Raw genomic sequence first — 20,036 nt, 5'->3', positions numbered from 1 at the left:
TATATATATATATATATATATATATATATATATATATTATATGTAGTATTTGGTGATCATCTAAGTTGGTCGTAAATGGCAGCTAAGCCAGCCTTATGTAGTGGTCCTTGCACACAGTATGATCATGCTCTGGGGATACATGGGAGGAGATGGAGAAGGTAAAGAAGGGAAATTAGAACAAAACGGATGATAGACAAGCATTTTGCAGTCTCAAAATCCAAACACGGAGAACTGCAGTCAACACAGCGAAGAAGAAGAAGAAGAAGAAGATGATCTCAAGAACCAACCCACATCTCTCGGAGCTTGTCCTTGTCCTCCTGCGATCGAACTCTCTACGGCAATGCAGTAACAGCCAAGCTCGTGGTTAGAAGACTGGGCATCCTTTAACTGATATGCCAGGCGCGGTTGGACATGACGCTAAGGGGCAGTGGTCGAGCTCCGAGCCCCACCAGTGCAAGTTGTGATGCTGGTTCTGGAGAGCGAAGAAGAGCAGCACGCCCATGAATGCTGTACCTGCATCCAGCGCTGCGGACAAGACGTAGTTGTACCGCTGCCACCACACCTTTCGGTATCGGAAGACGAAGTAGTTGAAGATGGTGCCGGTGATGAGCCAGCTGGCTATGTTGGTTGGGGTAGCGGGTGGCATTCCGGCGAAGCCGTAGGTGATGACAGGTACGTTGATGAGAGATATCCACTTCTTCTCCGGGAAGATCTTGCTCAACACCCACACGGGAACGGGCAAGACGGCGCCGACGAGGAACAACCACACCAGGTTCCTGTACAATCCGCCGTGCCCGAAGAGTCGCCCGGGGGCTATAAGCCCCCAGATGACAGACGCATCAAAGGTGACTCTGTACTTGGGGCATGTCCACGGGCTATCGGGATGCAGTGAATCGACGTCGCAGATGTTCTCGATGTTTTCGAGCATCCACCAAGCCACAGATAGGTTCAAGACTCCGGCAACAACAGTTCCTGCCAGCTGAGAGATGGAAATCAAGGCTCAGAAACAAACACCTGAATCATCGAATGATGTTGTCTTAGGGAGAGAAAGATCACCTGGGCAGTGTACATGCACCTAGGTGGGATCTTCATGTAATGGCCAAGCTTCAGATCTGCGAGGAAGGAAAGGGCATGGATGGTGCTGATTCTACCGTAGATCTTGAACAGCAGATTTGCGATAGGTTTGCCCGGAAGGACATACCCAATCATGAACTCGGCTATAATGTCATATCCAGGTTGCTATAATGAGCCACCATATTAGTTCGCATCATTGAAAGATTCAATATCAGCAACCTAGGAACTGCACTCCTCGTTTGGATTACCTGATTCGTGGTTGCTTGAATGACTCCGATGGGAAGTGTGACAAGCCAAGCCAAACCGAAGGCAAATATCATCCCCCACCAAGGCAGCTGCACCTCCTCTTTCCAAACAAACGACAGCATCAGCGACAAGACGATGCTTCCCGCCAGTAGAACGACGAACCACCACTGAGGAACTTGCTTGTATCTCCGCATCAGTTTGCCATGGATGTCCAGCTTCAGGGAGTTCATCGCTGACTTGCTTTGCCTCCATATATCGCTACAAGTTAGTAGGAAGCGGAAATCAGTCGAGTCTCTTGAAGAATCGGAATTCGTGTGCTTGAACCTGCGAAAGTAAATGTGGAGGACTTTTGTCGAGCACCTTCCATGGAAGAGGAGGACATGGGAAATGGTTGCCGTGAATCTCGCGAATCCTGACCCGATCGAGAGTGCGAAAAGAGGGCTGAGGTAGAGCTTGCCGTAGCTGTCGTATGCAGCTACGTTGAGGTCAAAATCCGGCGTCAGAATCTTGGTGGTGTCGTACTTGTGCCCTGTCGCAGTGAAGAGCTGATTGGAGAAGACGGGGAACTTGCGGGCGTCGAAGGTGTTGAACTTCCAGTAGCACACGGGGACGATGATGTAGATGAACATGATGAAGCCGATGGCCACGTTGAGGATGGAGAACCATGGCGTCACCAGAGGACTGCCGTGGTACGCGGAGATGCCCGCCCAGTCGAGAGTAAATGCGCCGACTCCGAGGCCATGGTAAGCCGACCCGATCTGCTGTGCGGTAATGCTACGAGGCCATGCCCAGCACATCCAGGAGAAGAAGGTCAGTATGGGCAAGAGGTAGCCGGGCAACGTGTAGTAGGCAAAGCTCGCGACGAAGAAGATGAGAAAGAACCGCATCCTGCTTAGCCCTTGCGATCTCGAGTCCTTCTCGTGTAAAGCTCTGCGACATGCATCACTCCATTGATCAGTGAAGTCGACAAGCATCTCAAAATCTGTGATTTATCTTCTGGTGATCTTTTTAAGGTTGTCTACGTTGACATATATAAATAATTCCAACTACAGAGGTGTTTGATTCTGATAAATCTGTTTCTATTCTCTTGATATTTGCCCATGGAAAGAGACAAGGGAACTTGGAACCATTGGACAAAGCAGAATGTGACGGACGAGAGAGAGAAAGAGAGAGGCATCTGACCTGAAGAGGGAGACCTGAGCAAGGTTAGAAGGCCACCACATCTCAGGTGGCTCCACCAAATACCTTCTCATCATTCCAGCCCACCCATAACCCAAGATCTAAATTTCAAGAACATTGAGAAAACAAAATAAATGAGGAGATTATCATAGCAAAAAGTTCTGACCATATCAGAATATGAATTCTCTATCCCGAAAAATGAGAAGATTGTGAATCTATTCCTCACAGTGAAAACTCTCCACCGAACACTGGAAAACAAAGGCGAAAAAGAGGACCCAATAAAATTTATAGCACTTTCCAAAACAGAGATGTCAGCGGCAACACTACATCTACTTACCAAGTCAAAGACAATGAAATAGTTGCAAATCTAAAATCCAAAATTACATGAAAATAATAGTCTGAAAAGGTCAAGCAATCACTTTGGTTTCAGCGATTAATAATCATGATCGAAATATCAGAAAAGCAGAGGGAGCGAGAAGTACATGCAAAGCGGAACGAGAGAGAAGGGAAAGGAGGCATTTTTCTATATTCTACCTGCGTGGTGAGAACAATAAGGAGAGCGCAGAGGAAGCTCAAGTTCTGCTTATAGTAGGCCTTCATCACCGTGATGGCGCCGATGGAGTAGGCGTCGCCTCCGCCGTAGGACACGCCGCAGCTGGCGAAGATGGTGATGATGACGTGCTCCTTGATGTTGAAGGGGCCGGGGTTGAGGTTGAAACCCCACCCCGGGAGCAGATTGACCTCCCTGTCGGGAAGCACGGAGGCCATGAGGCGACCGATGGGCAGCACGGCTATCTGCATCAGGATGGCGGAGATGGTGAGCGGCTGCGTGCGGTAGGTGAAGAAGGTGTTGAGGAAGATGAGGAGGGAGCAGGAGGTGAGGCCGAGGAACCACGCCCGGAATGTCATCACCGGGAGCGACGGGTCGTCGGTCTCCGGGACCACCAGCTTCACCTCCTCGACGGGGCATCTCTCCACCCCCTCCTCCGAAACCGGAGGTTCACCTTTCCTATCACCCTTGGAGGCCATTGGGGAGAACCAGCTTTTCCCTTAGACGGAGGAGGTAAAGGTCAAATATGAAATGGAGACGGGGAGGAGCCGGTAATATATAAGGAGCAGAGACGCAGGTGGGGGAAGGAGCGTGTACGATAGTAAGTCCGAAGAGGTTGATTGGAACTCATTGATGACCAAAATACCCCTGATATGGCAAATAAGGGAGCAAAGACGGATCACGTGAGGGGTGTTTTGGTCATTTGATACCACGTGCTTCAGTTACTTCCCACGGGTGGGTGGCGCATAGGCAGCAACCGGTGCGGCGGAGTGTGGCGGCCGCGAGGACCACGACGATGGCACGCGTCTGTGTTGGTTCGCGACGCCGGGACGGCCCGAAAGTGCGCGGGCGGACCCGCCGCGGGGCACCCCGGTGCGACGACGTGGCGGGGTCACGTCGGCGGTCCCCCTCCCCTCTCGCTGCGCCCGCGAGCGCACCGTACCTGCGGGCCCCGCGGCTCCGTCGGCGACGAGGCTGCCACCTGTCCAGCTGCGGACCACTCGGGTGCTTGGACCTCCGCCACCTCCGTGGTCTCCGCCTTCCTTGGTCTTCGTCTTCATCGATAAGCCACCAATCGTTTGGATGACGAGCTAAAAGAAAGCGAGGAAAAAGGAAAAGCTGCCGAAGCATGCAAGACCTGCACCTGATCGCGTGGAGAGCTCAGAACAGGATGATCTCCACCACACCAAACTGAAGACAAAGAGGAGGAGACAGAGACAGGGAAAGAACGGCCAACAGTGGAGGCGTACTGCACTTGATCAGCTCGGATCCGTAAAGGGGGAAAAAAAAAGGCTCTTCTTTTCAACGAGGAGTCGCTGTTGTCGTTGACTACAGTCGCGAATCACCAAAAGCCTCGTTGAGAACATGGTTTTTATCCCCTGTTTCGTATCATACGAAATCGAACGCTCGGGAAAGTATTCCAAGGTTATCTATCCTTTTCTGCCTACGTTAGGTGGGATCACGCCAACCTCACGCAATTGTCTAACTGTTCATCGAGATAAATACTGCTGAGAAGTATTATTCAGAGCATCCGAGGTTAATGGACACAGTTACGTAATTGTTAGGTAGCTCTTGTCCTTCTCACCTCCTCCTTCGTCTTGTCTGAGTTATCTGTTAGGGTTTGTCACCACCTTTTCGTTGATTCCATCTGGAGTTGCTAGTCCACTTGGTGATTGATTTCCTCCCTTTCTTACCTTCTCCTTTTCGATATCATGTGGCACTAAATTTGATAGGATTCCACACTAAATAGGGTCTACTAAATTTGCTTTTCCTTTTTAGTTTTTTCTTTGTTTTGGTCTTACGTTAGAATCCTACCTCGCTAAATAAAGATGAAATACTATTAGAAAGTTCCTTAGAACAGTAGGGTTTATGACATATATATATATGATATTTATTTATTTATGCACAATAAAGTACCTCTCTCTCGTTGCTCTCCACACACAAAACTAAATCAGATTCAGCCATGCTTGGGTTTAGGACGAGAGGCGAAGCAGAACAAGCATCATAGAGAGCTATCAAATCTTGTACCAAACACCACAAGCCCTGCATCGCATGCGATGACAATGCTGTAGCCTTCACTGTACATATCTGATCTCCAGACCACACATCCGGCGAACAAAACGACGGGCAATCGACGGACGCGCTTGTCGATCGAGCTCAAGCCCATACCATCCCTTCTTTCCTCGAAAGCGTGATGCAGAAGCTCTCATGGTCAATCGAGAAGACAAACAAGAGCTGGTGGTCCAGTCCGCACCTCGTTATCGCCTCCTTTAATGATGTGAAAAGGAATTGCTCGGGCTCCGGTTCCGGTTCTCCTCCAGCAAAAGCGACGGACGGCAGCGGCGTAAGCTATGTTATTCTTGCCAATGCTGACAAATGAGCCTCCACCCTTCGTTCCTTCACATCTTCCAGCCGAGGAATACAGGTGGAAGAGATGTGATGCTCTCGCTTTAGAGCGTGTGGAGCTGAGCGGAAGAGAACAGCTGCACTTCTGTACAGTAGAAAGAAAACCTCTGGCTGCGGGTGGCTTGTCCAACCACTGGAGAATATAAAGCACATGGATTGCAGCTTAGCTGATGTCTCATCGGCACGCGTGCGTCGAGTCGCTTGCATTGCTGATAACATCCCATTGTTTGCGGATAACAACGAATGATCAACGTTATTATGTGGGTACTGCTCCTTATATCAAAGAGGTGTCTTCCCACTGTCTACAACCCATACCTATGCATGGAGTCGACGCCTGCATGTCTTCCCTGATGTCCGGCAAGGGATACTCCAGCATGAATCACCGCTACAGGGAGCGATTCAACAGTTGGAATGAGTCCGACGAGCTCGGCGTCTTCGAGGCGACGCGGTACTTCTCTGATGCGACCGATGGCGTAGGTCTCGTAGGTGGATTTGGCCCTCGTGGAGCTGTTGCAGTCGAGCAGAAGGTGCCCAGGAGCTCAGATGGGAGACTAATTAGCGGCAGTCCCTCGCTGACGAGAGCCAAGAAGTGCGGCAAGCAACCTGGCTCCCCTGGAGCTAAATTAGTCGGCTATCTCAACTCTTTCTTCCATCAAGCGGCTTCTCGGAGGAAGCCGAAGTGTTCGAATCCCACCTCGACGTCCAGAGAGCCACGAGAGGATGGGGAAGAGGTGGAGAAGAGACCTGGAGATCAGAAGGAGAGAAGAAGAAGCATCACCGGCCATTCTCAAAGCACCATGACCGCTGGCACCAAACCCAGCAATTTCTGCCCACGAAGTGAGGTAAGGGGAAGGAGAAGAAGTATCACGGAGGTGTCAAAGGAGAGAGAAAACTGGGATAACAAACAGGTGCCGAACGGTGCATGGCCAAGGGGAAGAAATAAGACCTTCGGTAGAAGAGGAAAAGAGGTGGAAGATGATGACGGGGACTCCGACTCCAGCTCCGATCTATTCGAGCTGAAGATTTGTGATCGCGGCGGCCTCTCCGACGGCTTGCCCGTCTTTGCAACCACAGATATCCAAGCTATCAAGAGAGACACTGCGATATCAAGTTCTGCATCTTAGCCACCATTTTCCTCTCTTCTTCCCTTCTCCAATACCTGGTAATAATACGAATCAGTGATGTTTCTTTTCATTTGCTCTTCTTCAAGTTAAGCTTTCATGGATGTGAAGTGAGAAGCCATCAGACCTCTGTTCCAAGTATCCATTGGAGATTCACGCGTGAGGTTTGAGGAGTATTATTATATTATTGAGGATGTGTCCTACCGCAAATGAATCATCAGAGTTGGTATGTTGGCAATTCATTTGCCAAGCACGCAAGTTGGTATGTTGACATTGCTAGCCACGTGTGTATCTCATATCCTATGGTTCTCGATAGGGCCGAAATGTGCCACTCTCAAAGGTGTCATAGTCCATCATCCTCACTGCATTCTCAGCAATATCCCATCACTCACTCCAATGGTGATTGATGTCCTATTGGTCATAATCCAAATTAAATAGGAAGCAAACAAATGTTTCCGAATATACATTAGAAATACATGGAATAAATGGATCGTCCAATTAATTGATGTATAGGAGTTGGTTGAGCCCAACCATGACGAGGAGAGCTCGTGTTAGTTACATGGAAGTCGTTGAGACGTGTCTTCTTGCTTTATCCGAACCGAACCATGACGAGATCAAGTCGGTTCTGACTCGAGTCTGAAAGGGAGCCATGTCGTCCGCTTCGCTCCCGAGAAGAGATGTCGACGGCTTCCGCTCGCCGTTCCGCGAATCCAGCGAACTGAGGAGGAGCCATGGACGAACGCGGAGGCGATCGAGATCGAGCGCGGAGGTAGGGTAATGCGCTTGATCCTGCACTTCTCCTCCTCTCTCTTGCCTTGCTTACGGTACTTGAAATGGGTTCTTGATTCGTGGGTCTGCTCGTTACGAGTTCCGGGAGAGATCTCTTGATCCCACGGACAAACGCTGGGATGGCGCAGCAGGAAATCGAGCGCGGAGATAGGTAATGCGCTCGATCCCTATTTTTCGCCTCCTAACTTACGGTTCTTGAAACGGGGCCTTGATTTGTGCATCTGCTCGTTTCGATTACTTGATGCGCTTGATTCTGCTGTTCGCCGCTTCGAGTTCTTGGGGGCGGATTTCTTGATCCCACGGACAAACGCGGTGATGGCGCAGAAGGTGATGGAACGCGGAGATTGGTAATGCGCTTGATCCCATATTACGCCTCCTCTCTCTTGCCTTGCCTCCGGTTCTTGTAACGGTTTCTTGATTCCTTCTCTCCTGTGGATACACTCGTTCTTGATTCCGTCTCTCCTATGGGTCTACTCGATCCGACTACTTGTTGCCGTGAAACCGAAGGAGGAGTCCTAGAGGAAAGAGGAGAGGTGTGATTCGCTTGATCCGTTTCATCGCCTCCTGAGTTGCTTCGAGTTTTTGGAGGGGTTTCTCGATTTCTTCACTCCTCTAGTTTCAATTACTTGTTGCTACTCTAAAACCACAGGAGTTAGGTGTCCGTAAGAAATATGGAAAATGATCGGCAGACGGTGCTCGAATATGGAGTTCTGTGAATTGATTTCTTGAACGCTTGTCTCCTGTGGGTTCGCTTCCTTCAATTACTCGTTCGTCTCGGATTCTGATTCAATCATACGCTTCGGTGGTTTGCTAATCCTCTTTCTTGAGGATCGGTTGCGTTTGCTTGAGTTCTTCCGTAAGTCGATCTCGAGCTGTGGTTATTTTGGGATGCTATGTGAACAGCTTGCTCTCGTGTTGCGAGTGGCGGTTTTCCAGTAGATGTCATTGTTTGCTTCCTTGATTTCTTTTTTTGCCCGTGATCTATGTCCCTTCGCCATTGTGTTTTTGATCCTTCGAAGGGTTATATCTGTTTATTTCGATTTTGATTTCTTCCTCCTCCTTCATCTTGATTTCTTCAATTTCTTTTCTTGCGTTTCTTCAATTTAATCTCTTGAGATAAGGTGAGATTCACTGCATTTCTGCAAATTGAGGGATGTAGGAGAAGTAACTATCTCGTGGATGAGCTTAGTTCGGTAAGCATGACATTGATTAGAAGTCCTGTTGGATCGTCTCTTATAATTCATAGACTTGCCATGCAACACATTCCTTTGCACTCTACCTTCTATAGGTACCTTTTCAACTGTAACCTCTTCATATAAAATAGATCTATATTATATATAGTAGATGGCATCTTTAATTTGTCTAGATAATTAGTTGCATTTGTTAAATGACATTGCAACATTTGAGAACAAAGTTTCTGTCTGTTGTTTTCACTCATATCGTTAGATTTTTTCTAGGGCTCTAATACATGTTCATGGCCTCTCATTATTCTAAGAAGCTATAGTTGAACATCAATTATATTGTTTCTGCTCATACCATATATGTTCTGCCTCTATCTTGTTTGACCTATTTAAAAAGCTGACGTTTCCTGTAGACTGAATCTTCAAATTCGACATCCTGTTCCTGAGAATTATTAGTTCATTGATACCCTGTGCTCATCTGTTGTTGCAGAGGTTCCTTCAGCTACTAAAGGAACACACGGATCAAGAAATAAATCCAAAAAGGTTGGTGCTCCTTACCGATATTAATTATTGCTTCGTTGTATTGAATTAAAAGATCATATCCGCATCATTTTCTCTCTGCATTAAAGATTATACATATTCCTATAGACGAACCTCTGATAACTGCACACATTTGTTACTATGTGATTTCAACTGAGTAGTTTCTAATGAGAAACCAGACACGATTAATTTCAAATGAAAAAAAAACACAAAGTCGTGTTATTCCACGTGGTTCCTTAAGCCTTAGCTTTTGTGTTCTCATTAGTCTTTTACTTGCTAGTTCTGTGACCTTGAAGGCATGGAATGTGGTTTCACCCGGATTGGCACAAAACAAACGATATGTACCGATCTAGTTGTAAACCGATACATAGATCATCCTTATTTCCTGTGGTCTAGTTCACTAATAATGGAAAAAAAAAAAATCCGCTAGCTTAGGTTTTGCAGTTGCAAGCCCTCTTCCTAGTATATTCTGATGTTATTGTTCGTCACCCATTGTCAATTTCGAGTATGCTTCCTCCTCTTCTCCTCCTTTTCCTCCACTATTTCCTCTTTTTCCTTTCATCCTCTTCCTCTACTATCTCCTCTTCTTTCATCCTCTTCCTCCTTTCTCGTATCCTCCATTGCCTCCTCTTTGTCCCTACATTTTCCTTCATTCTTTCTCCTCCCCTTTCTCCATATGTTCCTTTCTCTTTTTCTTATATTTCCTCCTCGAGTCTTCAGTATGTACTGGTATATCATATCTCGATACACCTGTACCGATCAACATGTACTGGTCTAACTAGAGACGAATAATATGAGATGATAAACTTGGTTCAAGGTACATCGTTTCTTATGAATTGGTTCATAAGGCACTTGCCCTAAACCAAGGTCTGGGACAGGATTATAAGGAAGTAAATTATGAGTACTTCAAACCCTAGTCCAGCAATTGCATCCGTTTATTCTTTAGGAAGAACAGGAAGAAAGAAACAAAATGCAATATTTGTAAGCTCATTGATTGTATTCTCTGGTTAACACTTGGTAAATTTTTGAATGACATTGCAACAACTGAGGAACCATTTGCTCTTTCCGCTGTTTTTACTGATATCATAATATCTTTTCTGGGGCTCTTATACGTTGTCCATGGCCTCCCACACTTCCAAGAAAGCTATATATGAACATCAATGTTATTCAATTTTGGAATCCTCGCATCATGCTCGATGTACCATAATTTTGCTTCAATATTCTTGTATCTCCAATTTTAACATCCTGTTCCTGAGAATCACAAGTTTATTGGTCCCTTCAGCTAGTAAAATAACATACGGTTCAAGAAATAAAACTGAAATGGTTAGTGCTTCTTACATAGTTGAATAATTTTTTGCTTTACTGCATTAAATTGAAAAACTAGACCTCCTCGGCATTTTCTTTCTCCAGGAAAGATTATCCATATTCTTATAAGACTAGGTTTGTTTGATAAGTGCACGCTTCTCATTAGTCAACTTGAATTGAATTACCTATGTAAGAAGTTTTAGATGTTAAAGGAACAAAATGTGAGTACCAATTTACAAGAAAAGTGTTAAGACACATACATGAGGATACCTAAGCATATGCAGTGCTTACGTAGTATCGAACATAGAAGAAGATGCATGACGATATATTAAATATAGTATCAAATGTAAGTGGTCATCGAGACATGTTGTGGTCATGTAAGTGTGTCGAACAAAAGGAGAGCTTTATAAAAGATGCATGATAGCGTTCGGTTCACATGCACAAGAGCATCCGATGCAAGATTTAAACTCGCGAGTATGGACATAAGATTTTCAAATAAGATATTGACGCACTAACGCTTAACATTTTGGATGACTTATAAAAAAAAACCTTTTTCGTTTGCTGCTGATGATATCATCTGTTTACATTTTTTTTCCGCTCTCTATTCCTCCATCCCTCGCCTTCGTCATTCCTCCGTCCTCCCGTCTCTCTCTCTCTCTCTCTTCCCATACAAAGCACATCCCACCACTTTTTCCCTCCCTCTCTCCACTCATCGCTTCTTTCTTTTTCAAAAAAATTATCCCAAGACAGACTTTCTTTCTACAAAGCCGAGACGCGATATTTTGATCCCCCGCTCCACATGATTGAATTTGCAAGTGTTCATGATGTAAGCTAATTTCCGGAACATTCTGCTGAGCAGCTCTACGGTAGCAATCCAACACGTTAACAATCATGTGAGGTAACTCTGCTTTGGCTACAGTTCGTAGTAACCATTGTAGTGTTGTTCACCTGGCTTGCATAACTGCTCGCAATAGCAACACTCCGACCGATATTGGCAGCCGCCCGGGAAAGGAACCAGAGTGAGAATACAACCCTTCGAGTAATGTTTCTCACAGAGAAAGAAATGCATAAAAACAATTCGTGAAATGCGGGTTATGTTTCTCACGAGATTGTAGACCAGCGAGTTATGTTTCTCACATGTGATGGAAACTCCAATTGGCTGACATCCGAAAGATAACACAATAATTCCGCTTCTTGCCAAAAACATCAGTAAAACAATATATTCTCCTTTAAACAGCAAAATGCTATATTTAAGAGAGAAATCAGCATTAATTCTCGGATTTGAGTCACTAAATTCCTTCATCAGGTGAAGAAACCCGCTGCATCCAAAAGGCAGATCAACTCATGTCTGAGTTCTGTAGGTTTGACCCTAGAAGAGGTTTTGTTATCCATAATTCACACATACATGAATTCTACACTTCAAAAAAAAAAAAAGCCAACAGAGCTCCTCAAACAGGTCCGAGACAAACAAAAACAAAACTCCCACTCCCAACCCAAAAAACAAAAGAACCTATATTTCAGAAATATAGCTATAGAGAAGTCTATGAACAGAGCAACTCCATATGTGTATGGTACAAGAAAACACAGTTCTATCAGTAGAAGGCAGTGAGTGAAGAAGTAACTTTAAAAGTACACTAGAAATCACCTCCAAACAAGAACAATAAAAGACCCTGGTCGAAGAGACACATTAGTTTCAACGGGAAGCATCAACCAATAGCTTCAAGATATAGCAAATAAGTGGGAATCAAAGAATTGAACGATCTGCAGAAGAAAATTAGACAACCATAGAATCACGGAACAGTTCCAAATATCACTGGCAAGCAGGTGGTTCACAAAGAAGTAGAACAGACGTGATTAGATATTTAGGCAGGTGGTAAGCATAAACAAGAAATCATTGGAAAAAGTTACCTCGTGATACTTTTTTATAGAAGTTCTTAATTATGGCCATCTGGAAAAAAACTAATTTACTTCCAAAACCCTAGATTCTGATGGTGTCAAAAATCCAGCTCATTACAACACCGAGGACACGTCAGAATGAAAGATGGCAAAGCATCAAAAAGTTTAGCGGACAAAAGATTGTCCTCCCAGCTCCATGATCCAGCACAACACCACCATCCTGAAAACCTAATTCCAAGAAATCAAAAGAAAACAAACTTTGTTCAAGAAATCAGAGAAAAGAAAATTAAAAAAAATAAAGGTCTTCCATCGATAAGTCAAAGAACCCCTCCACGATCCTAAAATCTTGAAGTGATCACTTCCAGAAATCCGACAAGGCTTCGAGGCGAGACAGTTCTACCACAAGAGAACGCAAACCTCATCCAAGAAATTGAAACAAAAGACAGAATCATCCAAGAAACAAAACAAAAGATCAGAAATTAGGGAATTCGAGCGTGAAGCCAAAGAAACCGACAATCTTAGGACCAATAGAGTTTAATTGCAACAGAAACAAACTAATGTCCGAGAAATGAGACGAAAAAGATCGGGGAAATAAGAACTTCCAACCTAAAGACAAAGGAACCTCCAAGATCCAGAAATCACAGAGTGACCGCTTCCAGGTAGAGCTCTGCCGCCCGAGAAACACAATGGATTACGAGGAGAAACGATTAATGAGGTTAAGCTTAGCCAAGAAGGCCAAGACTTGACGGAATGCACACAATTGAACACCGGAAGAAACGCTACAACAATGCAAAAGGAAATCATCAAAAGCTTCTTGCCTACGAGCTCGTGGTTTCCTTCTCATGATCCAGTGCCCCCAACCAATGCAACAAGCGAGTACGATCTCCATGACTTCTCTCTCCTTTTCTTGGGGTCGGAGGGAATGAAAGAAACCCACCCTGGCGTACTTAAATGGGTAGGAAGTCGGGCCTTATATATATATATATATATATATATATATGTATATATATATATGTATATATATATGTATACATATATGTATATGTATGCATACTATATACCAAGGTCTGCAATTTCGTACCGTATCGGAGTTTCGACGTTCGCTCGGTACGATACGAAACTATATACTGAGCAATGAACCGTTCGGTATACCGCTCGGTATATATATATATATATATATAACTCGACGACGTCGCCTCTCTTCTCCCAGGCGGGGCAGCATTGCTTCGGCGACGTCGTCTCATTTATATATATATATTTTATATTTAAAAGGCGACGTCGTATCGCCTCGACCACGTTGCCTTTTCCTTCCCCACGTGGGGCGACGTCGCCTTATATATATAATCCGAAAAAGGTGACATCACCTTTTTTCTAAAATATTTAAATATAAATATAAATATAAATATATTTTTTATTTTATTTTATTTTATTTTTTTTCGTTTCGCCTGGTAGCGGGCGGTCCGCATACCGGTATGTCGTCGGACCGGTACGTACCGCCCGAACCGGGCAGTATCATTCGGTATTACCTACCTTGCTATATACATATATATATACATATATACATATATATATACATATATACATATATATATATATAATATTTATTATGATGGATAATAGCTCATTAGCTAATCAAAGCCAATTTTCACGCATGTTATAAGAATTAGGGATTGGGATCACCACAAATCGTATAAAATTAGAATGTGAATGAGAGCAAGAAAGCCTAATAGCCTAGGGATCACAAGAAAAAGATGTGTATTGGGCCGGGCCAAATATCGCTAGTCCTATAAGTCGTGGCCCAAAGAGCCCAAATTCCAAATCGAAACTAACTTTTGAACCATCCACATCAATTCCGTGAAATGTCTATTGCATATTATTGTTAGATAATTGAGGCAGAATTATAACAACGACCATGACATACATTTATTGGAGTTCATGTATAACCTTAGGACATCAAGTCAAACCAAAAGAAAAATCCTTGAAAGGTGTTCTTTTAAATTGAGATAGAAATTTGTTGGAACATCAAAATCAAAGTCATGAAATCTTAAAAAAGATTAAAAGAGAAAAATAAAAGCTCAAGTTCTCGAGTTCCCCAACCCGACCACTTGCAAACCCTAAAGAGGAGTCACATGATCCGACCTACCTCTTGATGCTCTCAATGGCTACCCAAACTTCTAATAGAAACAAGAAAGAAGGCATGTATATATTGACGACGATCAAAGATCGCCTGTCCAACAGGAGGCAGAGCACAAATAGCGGCATCTCGCAAAGCAACCAGGGTCCCACATTATCCTGCTAACGTCACGCTCAGTCTAGTGAGACAGAAGGTGTTTCTTTGTCTTGCAGCCGACACCCGTCCACCATCGCGGGATTACTCGCCCCATTTTACCCCTCGCCTACCCTTTGTTGCATCCTCAAACCCCTGACCACCTCCTCCTCCTCCATCTACATCGCTCCACTAAAATCCCTCCTAAAAGAAACTCCTTTTTGCCCTCCTCATCCACCTCCCAACCCCGGCCTCGATCTCAAAACTCTACAACCCATCTTTCGCCACCTTCTCCTGTGCGGGCTTCCGAGCCGAGGCTCCCAGTCGTCTCCCACAGGGGAGGTAGTACGGTACGGAGCCCAACCGCTCCCCTTAGCCTCTCAATTCGATGAGAATGTGCCAAGAGGAACTCGCTTATGTATGCTTCACCAACAAATCTCTTTTCTTATATTATTGCTTATTTGTTTTCTTTTTTATCGTCTCAAATATGCCATAATCTCAAGAATCCTACCCCCGTCTTAGACCTTGTTTCTTCTGTTCTCTGTAACGGAGTTTTTAAATGAGTTGTGTCAAGTCGGTATCTTTAATTGAAGTCTACGGTTTGTCCAAGAACATGTTTAATTGAACTCTGGTTTGGGGAAGATCAGGAAGAGCTTGTTACTGGGATCATAACATGGGGTGGGCCTATGCATCACCATTGATTGTAGCTAAAGTGTACAACTCCATCTCATGTCCATGCATTGTTACAGCAAGGTCTACCAGATTTTTGAGGCAATTCACCGTTCATCATGCAGAAGATGAATTACTAACCGGTAATCTGGTGAGGCCATACACTTCAAAAAGATGATAAGCTCTGTAGTAATGACGAATGATGATAGTTAAACTTTGACTTTGTTGTCAAGTTGCACTGCAATATTTATACATGGTTTATATCAAGGTATACAATACCGTACCGTACTGATGTTTCGTGGTTGGCTCGATATGGTATGGTACCGTGTACCGCTCGGTACACCAGAGCGTATCGAGTGGTTTTAAATATTTCTTCCTCTACGGTAGCACTATAGCACTGCTACAGTACAACACTATAGTACTGTAGCGAACGATTTGCATACCGGTATACCGTCGGACCGGTACATATCGCCCGTACCGGGCAGTACAATTCGAAATTGCATACCATGGTTTGTATAACCTAGTTCTTAGTTGTACTTTAATTTAGCTGATACTCTTCATCTTTTTTTTTCTGTGTCGTGTTATTAAGATACTTCCTTATGTAGAAATTCATCTGAATTTTAATTATTTCTAGATCGAATTGCTCAGCTCAAGATGGAAATGGTGCCACATCCAAGAGGACAACCCCTCCACGATCTTTATGAACAGCAAGACAGTCTCCATGGTATGATAATCTTTGTCACCCGGTATCAGATTTAATACCGTTGATTGCTAGCGGTGTCAGGGGTGTAAACAGCAATCCAACAGTAAACTTCCTCTTAACATGATCATCTGTCTGCAATCTGTATACATATTCATTAACTAAATGCAATTTTGGTCTATAGGCAGCTGGCAGTGGCAGGCAAGGACAACGAAAGTGCTTATTGGGACCTTGTTATAAAGGACATTCAAGATGCTTGCAAACTTTTTTAGCCCATCTATGATCAAACAGATGGTGCTGATGGTTATGTATCTGTTGAAGTCTCTCCTAGACTTGCAAATGACACTAATGGCACCATTGAAGCTGCTAAATGGTTGCACAAAATGGTTGAGCGCCCACAGCTACAGCTGAATGTGTTTCTTCCATTAAACAAGTTATTTCACTTGGCATAAGTGTTAATGTGACAGTAAGTTGAAATGCTTTGTGTGTTTCTCTGATGGACTTAAACTCCTATGTTTCAGCCTTCTTGACATTCAGTTATGTTCTTTATTTACTAATGTTATAAAACACCATCCTTTTAATGGAGCTACTAATTCTGTGGCCTATCCATATGGACAATACTGTTTTCTTATAATTGTTATAGGATTATTCCTATGTTTTATTAACTACAGTTTGTCTAGTTGTAATCTTTTAACTGTTTTGCTTTTGATGCACTTCTGGTTAACATTTCTATAATCTGCCCAAACTTGTTCATAGACAAGCTTCACTTCGATTGACCCAGATTTCATAACTGGTTATTTTTGTCCATTCATTACCTTTGAGGATCAGTCATGGTCTTATAGGCCCCACCAATAGTCTGGATGAATTTGTTGCTTCATCCAAATGTGTAAAAGATCATAGTCACACTTTATCTCAAGAAGCTAGTTCTCTCAGATTTGATACAATGTGCTGAACAAAATGAAACTGTGATCATTTAATTGTTCAGCAGAAACAGTTCTTGCTATAAGCTGCATAGTTTGGATTTATGATTTGACTTCATTGCCCATCATCTCAGATTAGTTCTTGGGCTGAAAATGTCTGACATTATCTACTGTTTTATTTATACCTGAAAATGTCTAGTTATCTATTGTTTTATTTCTTCATGTAACCTACCAAATGTAAGAATCTTGGAGAGAGAGGAAAAAATTAATTACAACGTGATTGAGATAACAGCAAATGATTTGTTCAGTCTGGACACCTACACAAGTTAATCTCTGACTGCCGGAAATGGTCCTGAAATAACATTAACAGAAACTAGTGACCTAGCTAACACCTTGAGAAAATTTAGACTCGATTGAATCTATTTTCTAATTCTCCGTCACATTTGGAGATCAGATGACTAAGCTGCCCTTAGTTGCATCATCTTGCAGTGCCAAACTTGATCTTTTAAATTATTATTTTCTTAAAGTAACTATCAAGCATCGCATGTTTTTGACATATTCTGTATGCTTTTATAGCATGATATCTCCATTCATATTGTCCTTTCCTGTACTGATTCTTCTCACTGCCTAGATATGAAGCAGTCATTGATGCATATTTGGACGGTCTTGAGTCTTCTGGGATGAATGACCTATCTAAGCTTACAAGCGTGGCTTCCTTCTGTGTCAGTCGTGTTGACACTCTCATCGACAAAATGCTGGAAAAGATTGGGACACCTGAAGCTCTTGATCTCCGAGGAAAGGTATAAAATCCATTACTTGGGGCCTCTAAAACCAAAAGGTTATAAACATTCTCACCTTTTGTATGTTCAAATCCTGCAGGCAGCAATAGCTCAAGCAACCCTAGCTTATAAGCTGTACCAAAAGAAATTTTCTGGTCCTCGTTGGAAGGCTTTAGTAAAGAAGGGTGCCAAAAAACAGAGGTTATTGTGGGCCTCAACTAGTGTTAAGAATCCTGTGTATCCTGGCACCTCTATGTAGATCCACTAATTGGACCTGACACGGTGAGTTACACCAAGTTACCCTTCCTTAGAAACCCCACAAAAACCACCTACCCAAACACACACACACACACACAAAGATTAATTTTGTATACTCTTCAATGGTGACAAGTCTGAACATATGTACTGAAGATTTCATCGATGATCTTCATGTTGTGGTACCATGACAGATACTAATAGATTTACTAGATTCTACTAGGATGAATGCATTATTTTCTCACTGTAGGAAATTGCATCAAGCATGTACCTTCAGCAATAATGCATCTCGCATTCCTTCCGGTCTACAGGCTTTGCATGTAATAATAATGTACTTATCATCACATGTACTTTTATTTATGCATTCAGGTTTTGACCATGCCTGATCAGTTTCTACAAGCCTTTTATAGATCACGGTGTCGTCTCAAGGACCATTGATTCGAATATCTCGGAAGCCGAAGGAGTTTACAGTGCACTAGAGAAGTTGGGGATCAACTGGAATGAGCTTAGTGTCGAGTCCTTCAAGAAGAGTTTCGATAGTTTGCTGGTTAATCTGAAAGAGAAGGGTGATTCTCTAAAAGTCATCAGTCCGTAGGACAGTTATGAACACGCACATCGGTCATGGATGACGATCTAAATAAATCTGGTTTGGATGCTTATCTGTAATTCTTAGTTTGTTGGTCACTGAAGCGAACTCTTCCTCCTTTTTTGGCTTTTCTGGAGTCTAATGTATGAAATGGTGGTGGAGCTATTGGCGTAATTAGCTCGTCTTACAGTGGTGAGGAATGAATATAGTTTAAGATCTTTTGTATGAGAGAAAAACTGACTCTACCAGTCATGGTGAATGAGAGGAAAGATATAATGGTTGGCAAGCAAAGCTAGTCGGTGCCATGGTGAAGTAGCAAGATGATGGTTTTTAAAGAACATAATTGGCCGAAGGTTGAGGACTTCTCATCGATATGAAACTTCCCTCTCCCAATTAGTTGCGAGCAACTAACCAAATGATCCCAAGATTCTTTTGAGACATTACGAAACCTCAACAAATGATCTTGGGAGAAATTTGCATTATCAGGGCAGATCAGATCGAACAGAGCAAACATAAGATTAAAGGAGAAGATGGAAGATAAGACAATTCATACCATCGATGGCTCTGCTATGGAACTCACCCGTGGCACGAATCTTCCCCTCGGCCCACGATCAAATCCAATTCAAACGAAAACTCCCTCTTCCTGCTGCTACGCAGCGACCTCCTACCCACACGTAGAAGCATTCTTTGCGCCCTTCAGAATCACGGATCAATCGACTCGTTTATGACGAATTGACGAGAAATTACCTGCTACGAAGACGGCGTTCGCTTTCCTCGTCGGAGAGGTCGACACCAAAGGTTCCAACATAAGGATCTGAATCGAAAGCGAAGATCGAATCAGACGAAATCAAGAATCGGAGGATCGAATCCGCAAGAACAAGAGAGCGTTAGGGAATCGATCGTAGGAAAGATTGGCACCTGAGAAGCGGATGAGGAGATCGAGGAGCATTTAGCATTAGGGTTTGGCATCCTCGAGGTCGCCATGGCATCCTCAAGCGCGTTGCCTACTCTCCACATTAATCCCAATATAAAGGATATATATCTATACAAACATCAATTTGTGACATTGGCACCGTGCCTCAAATTGAAACACGTGTCTTCATCAGCAAATCTCATTGGTGGAGAAGAAAACCCATCTAATCAATCCCACGTATCTGATACAAGTGTACGGTTGGGAAATGCGGATAGGAATTAAATATTTCTAATAGGAAAAATCAAATCAAATAAGAGAAAAATAAAATTAGAAGAACTAATTAGTAAACTTAAACACTTAAAATAAAATAGATAGACCGATAAGATTGAAAGCGTTATGTCCATCGACTAATCGACATTTGAATTATTTAATTTAATATTTACATTCTTTTATATTTAAATTCTCGGAGCCTATTTAAATATACTTATAAATGATTAAAAAATCTAACAATTTATTATTTTCTATCAATCTTAGAATTCGGTGATTGCAAGAAGTTAATATGTTTTTTTGGGTGCATAAAATAAATTAATTTGTCGTTGAAAGCTTATAAATTATTTTTTTTCTTGTCTTTTTTCTTCCGAATTTATAATTAAAATTGTGG

General features: G+C 43.2%; 3 protein-coding genes and 1 long non-coding RNA gene across 4 annotated transcripts; 2 read left to right on the top strand and 2 right to left on the bottom strand.

Moving 5' to 3' along the window:
- Nucleotides 1–150: 150 nt before the first annotated feature.
- On the bottom strand, nucleotides 151–3,573 carry LOC135614665 (oligopeptide transporter 3-like). Its single transcript, XM_065112265.1, has 6 exons — nucleotides 3,034–3,573; nucleotides 2,503–2,600; nucleotides 1,681–2,250; nucleotides 1,323–1,578; nucleotides 1,057–1,239; nucleotides 151–979 (listed from the first exon to the last, which is right to left on the bottom strand). The coding sequence occupies exons 1-6, from the start codon at nucleotides 3,526–3,528 to the stop codon at nucleotides 365–367; spliced, it is 2,217 nt and encodes a 738-aa protein (XP_064968337.1). The 5' UTR covers nucleotides 3,529–3,573; the 3' UTR covers nucleotides 151–364.
- A 1,994-nt stretch (nucleotides 3,574–5,567) lies between these two features.
- LOC103987506 (protein BIG GRAIN 1-like E) lies at nucleotides 5,568–17,038 on the top strand. The gene is made up of 4 exons (XM_065112262.1): nucleotides 5,568–6,617; nucleotides 9,037–9,089; nucleotides 15,857–15,946; nucleotides 16,107–17,038. The coding sequence occupies exon 1, from the start codon at nucleotides 5,626–5,628 to the stop codon at nucleotides 6,577–6,579; it is 954 nt and encodes a 317-aa protein (XP_064968334.1). The 5' UTR covers nucleotides 5,568–5,625; the 3' UTR covers nucleotides 6,580–6,617; nucleotides 9,037–9,089; nucleotides 15,857–15,946; nucleotides 16,107–17,038.
- Nucleotides 10,923–19,477, bottom strand: LOC103987505 (uncharacterized). Its single transcript, XM_065112263.1, has 4 exons — nucleotides 19,381–19,477; nucleotides 19,210–19,276; nucleotides 19,043–19,126; nucleotides 10,923–12,515 (listed from the first exon to the last, which is right to left on the bottom strand). Exons 1-4 carry the CDS (start codon nucleotides 19,409–19,411, stop codon nucleotides 12,386–12,388), a joined length of 312 nt encoding a protein of 103 aa, XP_064968335.1. The 5' UTR covers nucleotides 19,412–19,477; the 3' UTR covers nucleotides 10,923–12,385.
- Nucleotides 17,393–18,098, top strand: LOC135614664 (uncharacterized). The gene is made up of 2 exons (XR_010487628.1): nucleotides 17,393–17,642; nucleotides 17,722–18,098. It is a non-coding gene; the product is annotated as an uncharacterized LOC135614664 (long non-coding RNA).
- Nucleotides 19,478–20,036: the final 559 nt, after the last annotated feature.

Source organism: Musa acuminata, chromosome BXJ2-6, assembly GCF_036884655.1.
Source record: "Musa acuminata AAA Group cultivar baxijiao chromosome BXJ2-6, Cavendish_Baxijiao_AAA, whole genome shotgun sequence".
NCBI classification, from domain to species: Eukaryota; Viridiplantae; Streptophyta; class Magnoliopsida; order Zingiberales; family Musaceae; genus Musa; species Musa acuminata.
Note: the sequence above shows the minus strand (reverse complement) of the source record. Positions and strands in the feature narration are given on the sequence as shown.